At 41.9% G+C, this 13838-nt stretch overlaps 1 protein-coding gene across 1 annotated transcript in view; it reads left to right on the top strand.

Moving 5' to 3' along the window:
- CFAP58 (cilia and flagella associated protein 58) overlaps positions 1-10151 on the top strand; it is a 109865-nt gene extending 99714 nt beyond the window's left edge. Inside the window, exons 16-18 of the mRNA XM_027529223.1 lie at positions 1962-2081; positions 4907-5040; positions 9435-10151. Coding sequence (XP_027385024.1) covers positions 1962-2081; positions 4907-5040; positions 9435-9546 — 366 coding nt within the window. The 3' untranslated portion in view covers positions 9547-10151. The remainder of the gene's footprint in view (positions 1-1961; positions 2082-4906; positions 5041-9434) is intronic.
- The last annotated feature ends 3687 nt before the right edge of the window (positions 10152-13838 follow it).

Below are 13838 nucleotides of genomic sequence, written 5' to 3'. Positions count from 1 at the left end.
ATGTCATCTTTGGAAAAATGTCTATTCAGGTCCAGTGTTTTCTAACTGAGTCACTTAGTTTTTTATTTTTTGATGTAGAGTTGTATGCGTTCTTTGTATATTTTGGATATTAACCCGTTGTTAGATTTATCATTTGCAAATATCTTTTCCCATTGAGTAGATTGCCTTTTCATGTTTGTTGATAGTTTACTTGTCTGTGCAAAAGCATTTTAGTTTGATGTAGTTCTGTTTATTTATTTTTGTATCTCTTGCTTGAGGAGATAGATCCAAAAAAAAAAAAAAAAAAAGTTTGCAAAGACTGATGTCAAAGAGTTTATTGCCTGTTTTCTTCTAGGAACTTTTATGGCTTTATGAGAAACTACTTTAGTTTGATTCTTTTGCAGGCGCCCTGTCCAGTTTTTCCAGCACCATTTATTGAAGAGGATGTCTTTTCCCCATTGTATATCCTTGCCTCCTTTGTCATAGTTTAATTGACCATACAAACATGGGCTTATCATTATCTCTCCTTCTAATCTAAATGATAACCTTTCCGGGTACATAATTCTTGATTGTTTAAGTTTTATCCTTTCCTCACTTTGAATATATTGTGACACTCCCTTGTGGCATGCAAAGTTTCTTCTGAAAAGTCAGCTGAAGTTCCCATGTATATAACTAGTTGCTTTTTCCTTGCTGCTCTTAGTATACTCCTATTATCTTTAATTTTTTCCATTTTACTTGTAGTGAGTGTATCTTGCTATGGTCCTGTTAAGATTGATTGTTTGATACTACTCCCTGTGCTTCCTGGACCTGGCTGGCTGTTTTCTTTCCCAGGTTGGGAAGTTTTCAGCTATTATTTCTTCAAATATTTTCTCTGCCCTTTTCTCACTTCTCCTTCTTGGGACCCCTATAATGCAAGTGTTTTTAACTTGTTGTTATACAAAATTTCTCTTAAACTAGTACTCATTTATTTTTTTAATTAATTTTTTTCTTTTTAGCTTTGGTAATTTCTACTACTCTGTCTTCCAGTTTATCATTCCTTTGTATCATCTAATCTGCTGTTGATTCCTTATGGTGTTTTTTTTTTTTTTTTAAATCCCAGTTTCACTTTCATGCTTTGGAGAAGGAAATGGCAACCCACTCCAGTGTTCTTGCCTGGAGAATCCCAGGGACGGCGGAGCCTGGTGGGCTGCCGTCTATGAGTCGGACACGACTGAAGTGACTTAGCAGCAGCAGCAGCAGCATTGTATTCTTTGTCTGTGTTTGATTCTTTATATTCTCTAATGCTTTGTTGAAATTTTAACTGCATTCATCCATTCTTCTATCAAGTTCAGTGAGCATCTTTACGATTATTACCTTGAGTCGTTTGTTGAATAGATTGCTTATCTCCACTTCCTTTAGTCATGTTTCTGAGGTTCTGTCTTGTTCTTCCATTTGGAATATATTCCTCTGTCTTCTCATTTTGCTCAGTTCTCTGTGTTTGTTTCTATGTGTTAGGTACGTTGGTTATCTTTTCCAGTCTTGGGAAAATTGCCTTATGTAGGAGATCTCCTTTGGAACAACACACTCCCCTCTGGTCACCAGAGCTGTATGCTCTAATGGTACCCCCATGTGGACTGTGTGTGTCCTCCTGTGTAGCAGGGCTGACTGCTGTGGGCATGCTGGTAGGTGGGGGTGGTCCCTGGCCAGGCTGGCTGTGAGGCCATTCCTCATGTGGTGATTGCCAGTCCCCTGGAGGGCAGGCTTCCCATGTGGTTGGCTGCACAGTCTGGGGATCGCAAGGCTGCTGCCGACCAGCTGGTGGGCAGGGCCAGGACCCTCTATGGCTTGATGCTTGACTGGATGAATCTACGAGTGAATGTAATCAGTGTGGAGCTGAGAAGGACCTTAGGATGATCTCAAATCATCCTGACCATGCTGTTAAAGTCACTGTCCTTGTCTTGATGGGACTGCTTATCTCCACTTGTGGTTATGCTCTCCACCAGGAAAAGGAGAAACTGTATGTGGAACTAAAGCACATCCTGGCCCGGCAGCCTGGGCCCGAGGCCGCGGAGCAGCTGCAGATCTATCGCCACACACTGCGCGAGAAGACCAAGCAGCTTAAAGTAAGTGGGAGCCTCTGCGCCTTCCTAGCTGAAGGATGGCCACACTCTGGGGAACACCCCTGGACAAGTCCACCGCCGTGGCCCTAGAAGCCAGTCTCCCAAAGGCTGCACTCCATTGAAATCAGCTTTTTTAGTGCTCTAGTCCCAGGCAAGCCTCAAAGCTACCCCTCTGCTCCTAGACTAATAGACTCCCACAAAACAGGTAGACGAACGAGTGGAGAAACAGTTGGAGAGAGGATGATGGCAATGGAATGGAAATTTGGGGAATAGGGTTTGTGTGGATTATCTCAACACGATTTGGAAGATTTGCATCTCCCAAATATTTTAACACTATGGCCCACTGAAGCAGACCACTGTGTCAGAGCAGGTTTTTACTATTCATCTACCTGAAATAAATGTACACAAAGCACAGGCCACTCTCCTGTCCCCAAGGGCCTTGCTTCAAGACTGTCTAAATAAGTAGCCATGAAGGGGAAGTCAAATCATTTTAGGATTCCGTTAGCATAAGTTCTCTTCTAAGTGACACAAGAACCTTAGCTGGGGCGATGAAATGTTTTACAATTACACATTTTAAAGTTTTCTCAAAAACTGTGTGTTCCCACTCTATTTTCAGCTTTACCTCCTAAAAAAGTACTTAGATATTCTTGGCATGCTAGGGAAGCCTTCTACACACACATGCACAGACTGTAGCATATGCTAGCTGAATTCTGGCATTTACCTGCGCAACGATGGTAATAGTAATTGCCTTTCTGCCTGGGGTAAAATAGATGCTGTGAGACTAATATGGTACTAATCCTTTCACAAAGAGAATGTTGTAAAATCACATCCTTTTACTTTAAAAAGGCAGATGAAACAGAAGTGTAATGAGAGCATTAATTTTCAACTTACCACTCTAAGCATTCGTTTTACATGAGTATCCTGAGACATAATTTGAGTTTTGCAAGAGGCATAATCTTTTGATTATTTTCATCCCTTTAAACAATTGAATATAACAAGCAAAGTAAAAACTTATTTTCTCAGAAGTTGGGTGTAGATTAGAAAAGCACATGTTTCTCTTTACACTACTGTCAGATGGGCACTCTTAGCAATGGGTTGCATTCAGTGGTTCATAGGAGGGTTTTGTCACTTTAACCCTTTATCTCAGGGTGTACAGATATTTTCCTCTGAATGACATGTGACCCCTAGTGGAAGATACAGCAGTGCATAGTACCAAGCCTGCCCATCAATTTGTCCTCATGATCTGGACTCTGTTAAGAAATCCCACATTCATTATTTGGAAACAAGGTCTTTGTTCCTAAGTTCAGTTCAGTTCAGTCTCTCAGTCGTGTCCAAGTCTTTGCGACCCCATGAACTGCAGCAGGCCTCCCTGTCCATCACCAACTGCCAGAGTCCACCCAAACCCATGTCCATCGAGTCGGTGGTGCCATCCAACCATCTCATCCTCTGTCGTCCCCTTCTCCTCCTGCCCTCAATCTTTCCCAGCATCAGGGTCTTCTTAAATGAGTCAGCTCTTCACATCAGGTGGCCAAAGTATTGGAGTTTCAGCTTCAACAGCTTAACTATGAAGGCAAATTTTCTTCCAACATGAAAATCATTTTCTCTAGCTTATGATAACATGGTCAGAATCCTTAGTCAGATAGGATAGGTAGAATCACAACAGTTAAGAGGAAGGAATTCAGAAGCAGTGTGTATGAGTATGTGAAGTTGCTTCAGTTGTGTCCGACTCTTCAACCCTGTGGACCACAGTCTGCTAGGCTACTCTGTCCATGGGATTCTCCAGGCAAGAATCCTGGGCCAGGTTGCCATGCCCTCCTCCAGGGGATCTTCCTGACCCATGTCTCTTACATCTCTTAGCATTGGCAGGTGGGTTCTTTACCACTAGTGCCAGCTAAGACACCTGTTCAGAAGCAGATGAACACTCAAAAGATAAAGATCGCCTTTTATGTAAATATTAAAAAATAGAGAGCTAGAGGAAAGACAGTTGCATCTATTACATGTTCCTTACAACGATAGCCTCCCCTTTTCCCCCTTGATTTTTGTTGGGGACACCCTTCACTTGAGCATCCTTACACATCTGTTTAGATGAGTAAATGCCTTCTTTTTTTGTCCAGCCTGAAACCAGTAGCATCTACTGAACACAACAGAGCAAGAGGCAGGAAATTAGGCTTCCTAACACAGCCCCTCACATGTAGTACCCTCCCCCATGCATACGTCATAGCCCTCTGCATCTTAGAGGTAAATATCCCAGTGCTCCGATAAAGAGAGAACCTGTGAATAGTCCCAAAGGGTGCAGTAAAGAGGTGATTGACATTCAGCAGAACAACAACCTTGGAAAACACATAAATTGAGTGCCTACTTAATGCTGGTGGTGGCAGGATGATTCTGAATAGTTTTTACAATAATCCTTGGATGAATCACACTGCCTAGTAATGACTTTTCTGAACATTTTAAAAAAGGCTTTAAGAAGCAATTTTGTAGTATATATCTGGGAGTTTTTCTTTTTTTGACTCTCAATATTCTTGAGTGCATTACACCATTCATATGTGAGCCTGTTTGGATGTGCCTGATAGCTCTCCTTTTAAGCAGGGGAATGAGGTTTCATTAAGTTGGTCATTGGATTATGAGTCTTCAGAATGTTCATCAGATTTTTACCCAGATACAGACCTGGAACTGGTAGAAGCGTGCAGATTAACCATTAAATCTGGGCATGGTTTTGTATTTCTAGCCTCACCAAGGTAAGTGGCAGCAGATTAAAAAGATTTTTCAGAAAAGGATATTGTCTCACCATGTATCTTCTGTTAATGCTGCTTTATCTGTCATACTAGGTTTTGTCTTCAGAGCTGAATATGTATGAGTCACAGAGCCAAGAATACAAGTATGAGATCGAAAAACTTAGCAACGAACTGCTGAATTTAAAGAAGAAATACCTTGCTCAGAAACGTAAAGAATACATTCAGAAGTAAGAATTAGTCAAATGTTCTAGTTTTGTTGTGCCTTTTAACTGCTGATGAGAAAAATAATTGTGGACAGCTACAGAGTCACAGACCTCACTGGGGTAAACAAAGTCAGGGCTGAGCAAATAACTTTCTGCAGGATCACCCAGTGGGTTGTTGGCAGAGCAAGATGGGTGTCTTGTCTGACTTGACCCCTCCTTAGGACCCTAACAGGGATCCATTAATATCAGCTCTCTGGTGGACCTCCTGTGGAGCAGAGGAAACCTAGTGTGATGTTTTCCCCCACGTTGTTCTCACGGTTTGGGGCTGTGCCTGCAAAGGAGGTTCACAGTCACCGTGGCATGGGCTGAAGCACACTCACATTTAAAACCACAGGTAATTTTGTTAAGAGGTCTGGGTTTGCTAAAGCTGTGCTTTCTAATAATGTAGCTCAGTTCAGTTCTGTTCAGTCGCTCAGTCGTGTCCGATTCTTTGCGACCCCATGAATTGCAGCACGCCAGGCCTCCCTGTCCATCACCAACTCCTGGAGTTCACTCAGACTCATGTCCATTGAGTCGGTGATGCCATCCAACCATCTCATCCTCTGTCGTCCCCTTCTCTTCCTGCCCCCAATCAGAGTCTTTTCCAATGAGTCACCTCTTCGCATGAGGTGGCCAAAGTATTGCAGCTTCAGCCTTAGCATCAGTCCTTCCAAAGAACACCCAGGACTGATCTCCTTTAGGATGGACTGGTTGGATCTCCTTGCAGTCCAAGGGACTCTCAAGAGTCTTCTCCAACACCACAGTTCAAAAGCATCCGTTCTTCGGCACTCAGCTTTCTTCACAGTCCAACTCTCACATCCATACATGACTACTGGAAAAACGATAGCCTTGACTAGACGGACCTTTGTTGGCAAAGTAATGTCTCTGCTTTTGAATATGCTATCTGGGTTGGTCATAACTTTCCTTCCAAGGAGTAAGCGTCTTTTAATTTCATGGCTGCAATCACCATCTGCAGTGATTTTGGAGCCCAAAAAAATAAAGTCTGACACTGTTTCCACTGTTTCCCCATCTATTTCCCATGAAGTGATGGGTTCAGATGCCATGATCTTCATTTTCTGAATGTTGAGCTTTAAGCCAACTTTTTCACTTTCATCTTTCACTTTCATCAAGAGGCTTCTTAGTTCCTCTTTACTTTCTGCCATAAGGGTGGTGTCATCTGCATATCTGAGGTTATTGATATTTCTCCCAGCAGTCTTCATTCCAGCTTGTGCTTCTTCCAGCTGGACCACTGTAATTATGAGCAGTTCACACACACATGGTTTTCACCTATGTTTTAGATAAACTGTTTCTGAACCATCTCTCTGTCTAGTGCCTGACTTCTGTATCTGATGTAGGGTATCAGCATGGGACGCCTTTCTTCTAGGAGATGATATTGCACGTGTCAGGTGAACATTTTGGGTTTCAGTATGGCTATATGCCCAAGAACAAATGTTCTCTTTACTTTGTTATTGTTTTCCTAATCCTGGGGTGAATGAGGGGACCCAGATGAATCTGTAGGTTTGAACCTTGGCTATATGGCATTGCCTAAGTCATAGAGTTCATTCTGCAGAGGCTCACACTGGGAGTTGAAAGTCAGGCTTGGTGTGTCATCCACATGGACGTTTCAAGGATATGGTGAAAGAGGGTCTGAATGCATCCCCTGTGATTCATTAGTGGCAAATAGCTATTTAAAGTAGCTAGGTGCAAATTCATTTGCCAGTAAAAATCCACCCTTTTTGTAAATCAGAATATCCCCTCATTCCACATTTAGATGACAGTTCCTGGTTTCCTTTGGCCTTTTGATCCTCTCACCACACACACACACAGTTTTCTGGACAAAGAGAACATACTGACTGACAGAAGGATGCCCCTCTGATAGCTCTGTTCAGTTCAGTCGCTCAGTCGTGTCCAACTCTTTGTGACCCCATGGAATGCAGCATGCCAGGTTTCCCTGTCCATCACCACCTCCCAGAGCTTGCTCAAACTCATGTTCATCAAGTTGGTGATGCCATCCAATCATCTCATCCTCTGTCATCCCCTTTTCCTCCTGCCTTCAATCTTTCCCAGCATCAGGGTCTTTTCCAAGGAATCAGTTCTTTGCATCAGGTGGCCAAAGTATTGGAGTTTCAGCTTCAGCATCAGTCCTTCCAATTAATATTCAGGACTGATTTCCTTTAGGATGGACTGGTTGGATCTCCTTGCAGTCCAAGGGACTCTCAAGAGTCTTTTCCGATACCACTGTTCAAAAGCATCAATTCTTTGGTGCTCAGCTTTCTTTAAGGTCCAACTCTCATATCCATACATGACTACTGGAAAAGGCATAGCTTTGACTAGACGAACCTTTGTTCGCAAAGTAATGTCTCTGCTTTTCAATATGCTGTCTAGGTTGGTTACAGCTTTTCTTCCAAGGAGCAAGCATCTTTTAATTTCATGGCTGCAGTCACCATCTGCAGTGATTTTGGAGCCCAGAAAAATAAAGTCTGATAGCTCAGCTCCTCCCAGTGGCCCATCCACTAGAACTGTGCTGCCCCAGGCAGTACACCACTTGTGGCTATTTATATAAAGTGAATTATAATTAAATCAAATTAGAAATTCAGTTCCTTAACTGCACTAGTCACATTTCACCTACTTAGTAGCTGTATGTGGCTAGTGGATGCTGTATCTGGCAGGCCAGGTACAGGGTTTTTCTACTTTCTATCATGGAAAGTTCTAGTACCCTGCTCTAGACTCTCTGCTTTTGCCTTGATACTTATTCCTTGTGATTGATCTCTCCAGAGGGCATCAATGGTGGTTCCATTTAGTTGGGATCCATAAACTGGAGGGAGACAGAAAAATATGAGTTCTTAGGAGGAGAACAGCAGGGAAAAAAAAAAGATTAAGGAGCTGAAGGAAAATATGACCAGGCAAGAACAAAAGTGCTGAGATGGTTTAGACTGAAAGGAAGAAGGCTGAAGGGAGTCATTAGGATGGTCTATAAATACATTAAAAAGATCATGTAAAGGAGACATTATTCCCGTTAGTCGGCTTAGGTCAGGCCAGAAGCATTAAGCTTTGGTTCCTTTGGAGAGGAAAATTTAGGTTATTTGAGGCAAGAGAGGTCAGGAGGAGGGGGTCCTTGCCTGCATCTAACAACGGTCAGGAGGTAGACAAGTTGTCAGAGTACTTGAAGGCGTCTTCTTTGCTGGATCCACTCAAGGCTGAAGCTTTTGTCCTATTTATGGAGGATGATTTTTATAATAATGAAATCAATTCTGCTAAGAGACAGCTGAATTGATGAACCAATCCTCTACAGATTCTTTCCAAATGGAATAATTTAGAATAATCTCCACGGATATTCTCCTCACACATACTCTTTATAAAATAGCAACTCATATCATTTTTACCTTTTTGCTTTTTTTTTTTTTCATTTTTCTCAAACACCATTTTTTCATGCTCCAATCCTGACCTATATACCCCCACCCACCTATCCTTGACTCCCCTACTCTATACCCCAGGCTGGCCTGGAGTCTGCAGTACAAGTCAGATTGTTTTGCAAAAAGTAGAGTTTTCTTCTCTGAAGTAACTTATTTCTAGTAGTCAAATCTAATTAGTTTTAATCTTAGTAGTTTGCTCAATTTTTATTTTGAAAAAGGGACTCCAAAGATGTTTTTTATAAGACCCTAATTATACAATAGGTAATCTATATAACTGTAAGATACTTCTGCAGGAAACCTGAATGTGTGTGTGTGTGTGTGTGTGTGTGTGTGTATGTGTGGAGGGTCATTTAAAGAAGATCTATATAGAAGATATATTGTAGATTTTAGGGAGTTTCTTCCTTTATCTATTGCCAAATGTACTATCTTATTTATATTTCTCAGTTTTTCCTGTATTTTAAACTATTTCTAATAATAACTGCTTCTCATCTAAAGTTATAGGAAAATTTGTATTTTATTAATGTCCAAGTTTGGTGAAAATGCCCTGTGTGTGTGTGTGTGTGTGTGTGTGATAAATATTTATAAGTTTCCACTGAAACGGAAACTTTTATAAAAGTTGATAAATGATGAATTAGTCATTATAATTGAGCCAAGAGAAAGATTCCTCTGACTGATCTTTGGAACTAAACAAATGCTTTATAAAATAGGAAGATGATTACAAGTCAGGAGCCTCTGGGCCCCAGCGCTTGAGCTATAATGAGGCCTTCTATCTGTATTTAGATCAACATTAGGAAGGCATGTTTAATTGTGTCTTTCCCTAATTCTATGTGTTATCAGTAACACCTAATTACATTTAAACCACCACTTTGTCTCAAACTGGAAGCTTTGATCAAAGCAGTTTTTAGTGGTTAACTCACAAACTTAGAAAAGGAAAAAGAAAGTTAACTCTCAGCTCCTCTCTTACAGAAACAAGGACAGAATAAGCATGGAGGACACCTTTTCAATGGCCAAACCAAGTGGCCCTCGTTTTACTGGGGGTGGATTTCCCCTTAGCAAGTCATCCAAGGCGAAGTCCTAACTTGAAGCTGCTGGCTGGGTCCTTCTGAACAACTCATTGGAATTCACTCTGAAACATTTTGGAGGAATCTCTTGGAAACCCCTTGGATCATGACATTTAGGGAAATCAGTCCTCGGATTCCAGGATGGAAAGAAATGCAGAACTATTATAGTCCTGTACATAGAAGAGTGATGACTTTCTATTTAATCCACATGGATATTAACAGAGTGTAATTAAATCTATTCAATCAGGTTGAATTATATCAATTCAACCATTGCATGAAGCAGATCTTTTGTTACTACCACATTGATTTATTTTGCAATGCACCACATCTAGATACTCCGTGTGGATGAAACTTTCGACCCTAATTTCTCTGCACAGACACTGGTGCATAGATTTTATATTTAAAAATGTTTTTTTTTTTAATGCAGTGCATTCTTATTAATAAGAATCTATTTTAATTTTTCCTCATTAACAAGTCATTGATGAGATGAGAAAGGTGGACACTAAACTATTTAAAAAGTGTTTTGGAGTGATTTCTGTGTGGAATTTCTTTTCAGGCCTGGCGTATGAAAACCTATTCCAAAAAGACATATGAATAAATACTTCATCATAAAAAATAAAAAGAAGCCTTGTAGAGATCTCAATCTTTGTTTTGGTAGAATATGTGAGGTTTAAAACTGCTGTGAGAAATGTTTAACACAAAGGTGTGACTCAGAGGACCAAGACTGTAAAATGAGGGGTTTGGGCTGGTATCCTCTGAAAAGCTGTCCTTCCTAGACCTCACATTTGGAGAGCAGAGTTACAAGGGACAGAGAGCTGTTTGGCTTCCAGGCTACAGGCCAGCATTTTGAGTAACTAAATCCATTGTTATTTTCTTTATTTTGAAACCACAGTTAGGTGGGCATCAGTTCAAAGTTCCCCTGTTTAGAGTGTTCAGTGGTGTGGGACACCCTGGCCATCTTTCTCACAATAACTTGACCTCTGTAATTTTTAAAAAAATGTTTGAGGGGTAAGTAGCTCATGGATAAGCAAGGATAGTATAAGTGGATAATTTCATTTCATTCATCATGAGGAGCAGGAGACTTAAGGATCCCAAGATGTTTGTTTAGATTATCCACAGAGGTGGGAGTTTAGAGGGATCTAAAATCATGTTCTTCTCTCCCTCTTGGCTCACCACCAGAAGTAGACCCAAGGCAATGATGGCCATGAAAGTGATTGATTCTGCAGTGATCCCAGGAAACAACCTAAGCGTGGGGACGTGGGACACCAGGCTAAGGCACGAAGTCAAGTTCTGCAGTTGCAGACTTTTGCTGGGCCTTGCAGGGGCCTCTGAAAACAATGTAATCACATCTCAGAGTTGGTCCCATCAGGGTGAGGGAGCTGGGGTATTTATACCCTCAGGCTTCCAGTCACTGACCAAGGACTGCTCTGGCGGGCTTCTTTTGGTCTTCCCTGCTGGTAGGCAAAGCAGATCTTAGACAAAGAGGTGGCAGTTGCTGACTGTTGAAAGCAGAAGTGGTTAAGTGCCAGGGAACTGAGTCAGGCAGCATCATCCTCTGCTGCTTCTCCTACATGATCCCAATTGAGATCTGCAGATGGAAATCAACCTCCAGGGTAGCTGGTGACCCTGTGATGAGCTGTGATCATCAGCAATTTGTATACCACGTGGGAGCATGAGGATGGTTACATACACGAGAGAATTTGCTTAGAAAACCTTAAACCTAAAGAATCACGATGGGGGCATTTCTATTTTTGAAAATCACAGATGCTGTCTTCCCTCAGAGCCAACCACCTGTATGCTAAGTCCCCTGTGTACACACCCTCAAGTTGTGAACTTTCAAAGATGTGAACATGTGTTCCTTCCGCATCAGACATGAGTGAAATTGCAGCTTGTCCTCTATCTCCTATTGCTGACAATCCTTCAGCTTTACCATCTCCCAGCTCCAGTTAGTAACTCTTCTTGCCTGTTCACTTGATGCCAACCCCTGTATGCCAGCTGTTGTACTGTACTACTGTACTTTTCAAGGTACTGTACTGTAAGGTTAAAAATGTTTTCTTTATTTTTGGTGTTTGTTTTCTATGTATTATTTGTGTGAAAAGTATTATAAATCTGCTACAGTACAGTATCACATAGCCGATTGTGTTAGTTGGGTACCTAGGCTAACTTTGTTGGTTTATGAACAAATTGGACTTACATATGTGTTCTCAGAACAGAACTTGTTGGTGTGTAGGGGATTTGCTGTATTCTGTTGAGACAGAAGACTTTTGCAGGTAAGGTGAGGTAAGGCAGTTATGACATGTGCAGCGTTGGAGGGTTTTCCAGCTATTCAGGGACATTTTGAAGTATAGCTGTAACCAACTTCCTTCTGAGCCCTTGGGTGGCTTTATATTAGGTTCACTTCTCTAGGGATGGGGCTTCCCTTGTGGCTCAGCTGATAAAGAATCCACCTGCCATGCAGGAGACCTGGGTTCGATCCCTAGGTTGGGAAGATCCCCTGGAGAAGGGAACAGCTACCCACTCCAGTATTCTGGCCTGGTGAATTCCATGAACTGTATATGTAATCCAGTCGCAGAGAATCAGACACAACTGTGACTTTCACTTTCACTTTCTCTAGGGTCATGGGGTCTGTGATTCTTGTTCTATCGCAGTGTGGCAGAGACTCTGGAGACAGAGGCCAGGTTCAAATCCTGGCTCATTTTAACAACTGAATTGAAGATGAAATGAGTTAATGCTTGGAGCAATGTCAGGCACATAGTAATTGTTCAGTAAGTATCTACCATTATCATTACGTAAGAAATATCTTAAGTTTTGAAATTGAGAATAATGGTTATTACATAATACTTCACTATATCAATTATAAAGATGATTCTTTGTTTAGAGGGTGAATGGCATTAAAATGTCTGGAGGAAGTTATATTTGCTCATGTAATTTATAGTTTAGTATCTTGCAGAAATGCCATATTGGGGACTTCATGAAAACATCTGTTTATTTTCCTTGTAGTTTTGATCTGGGGACAGATCCTTCACTTTCAGAAGTCAGAGCTTCCAGAGGGAAAGACCCTGGTGGCCTCTTGCTGCCATCTTCTTGTTTCTATCCACGTATGGAGAAGGGTGGTCAGCCTCTGCTGATGACCTCTGATTTTGGTCCCATCAGCTGAGATCACATAGGCTCTGGGAACTGACACGGCAGCTCTGTAAGCTCCTTGTGCTTATGTTCAAGAGGAGGAAGAGTAAATTAAGGCTAGCAAAAGGTGGGAGATACTGCTGCTACCTCTCATTTACTGTACGTCCTGACAGCCCAGGGTATTACAAGCAATAACTATTTAGGTACAGGTGTTGCCACTGTAGCCACAGTATGAAAATGAGCTATTAAAAACACTGAGATTTGCAGATCATTAAAGATAACTGTGAACTCACAGTGGGCTAAGGTGCTTTTAAAATCACAAATTTGAGCTGCACTGTAAAGCAACATTAGGAGATTATACAGTAGCGTCATGTTTATCCTGGGGTTTTGAGCATTTCAGAAAGGAGTCCTGTTGCTAAACCAGTCACTGACTCTCCACTGGGCTGATGGGGAGCTGGTATGGTTTCTCTGTTGGTGGAGAGAGACATGATAAAGGGGACTCCCTGGTCATTATTTGCTGATCATAGCTTCTCAGCAACTGCTGTTATAGCCAGGATTTTATTGTGCTTACCTCTGAAGAAATTGCTCAGAGCAAAGGTTTGTTGCTGTGATAAGCCATAGAGATGGAAGTGGCCATGCTAGGAGGAGACGGCAGCAACTCTCCTTGTGATGGGCTATAATTTTGCTATAAAAATTTATCCAGGGTTGGTAACTATTGTTTGGTTTCCTGGTTTGCTCAACCAGATTCTGAAGTTTGACCTAGGCCAAGATACCCATCAGAAAATACCATGTCACGACTTTAGAGCAGAATGGCATTGCAGAGCCTAGACAATTTGAGGAAAGATATTCTCTCTCATGGGCTTCCCTGGTAGCTCAGTTGGTAAAGACTCCGCCTGCAATGTAGGAGACCCCGGTTTGATTCCTGGGTTAGGAAGATCCCCTGGAAAAGAGATAGGCTACCCATTCCAGTGTTCTTGGGCTTCCTTGGTGGCTCGGACAGTAAAGAATCTGCCTGCAATGCAGAAGACCTGGGTTCGATCCCTGGGTTGGGAAGATTCCCCTGGAGGAGGGCATGGCAACCCACTCCAGTATTCTTGCCTGGAGAATCCCCATGGACAGAGGAGCCTGGTGGGCTACAGTCTATGGGGTTGCAAAGAGTTGGACACAACTGAGCCACTAAGCACAG

This window comes from Bos indicus x Bos taurus, chromosome 26 (genome assembly GCF_003369695.1).
Source record: "Bos indicus x Bos taurus breed Angus x Brahman F1 hybrid chromosome 26, Bos_hybrid_MaternalHap_v2.0, whole genome shotgun sequence".
Classification (NCBI taxonomy): domain Eukaryota; kingdom Metazoa; phylum Chordata; class Mammalia; order Artiodactyla; family Bovidae; genus Bos; species Bos indicus x Bos taurus.
Note: the sequence above shows the minus strand (reverse complement) of the source record. Positions and strands in the feature narration are given on the sequence as shown.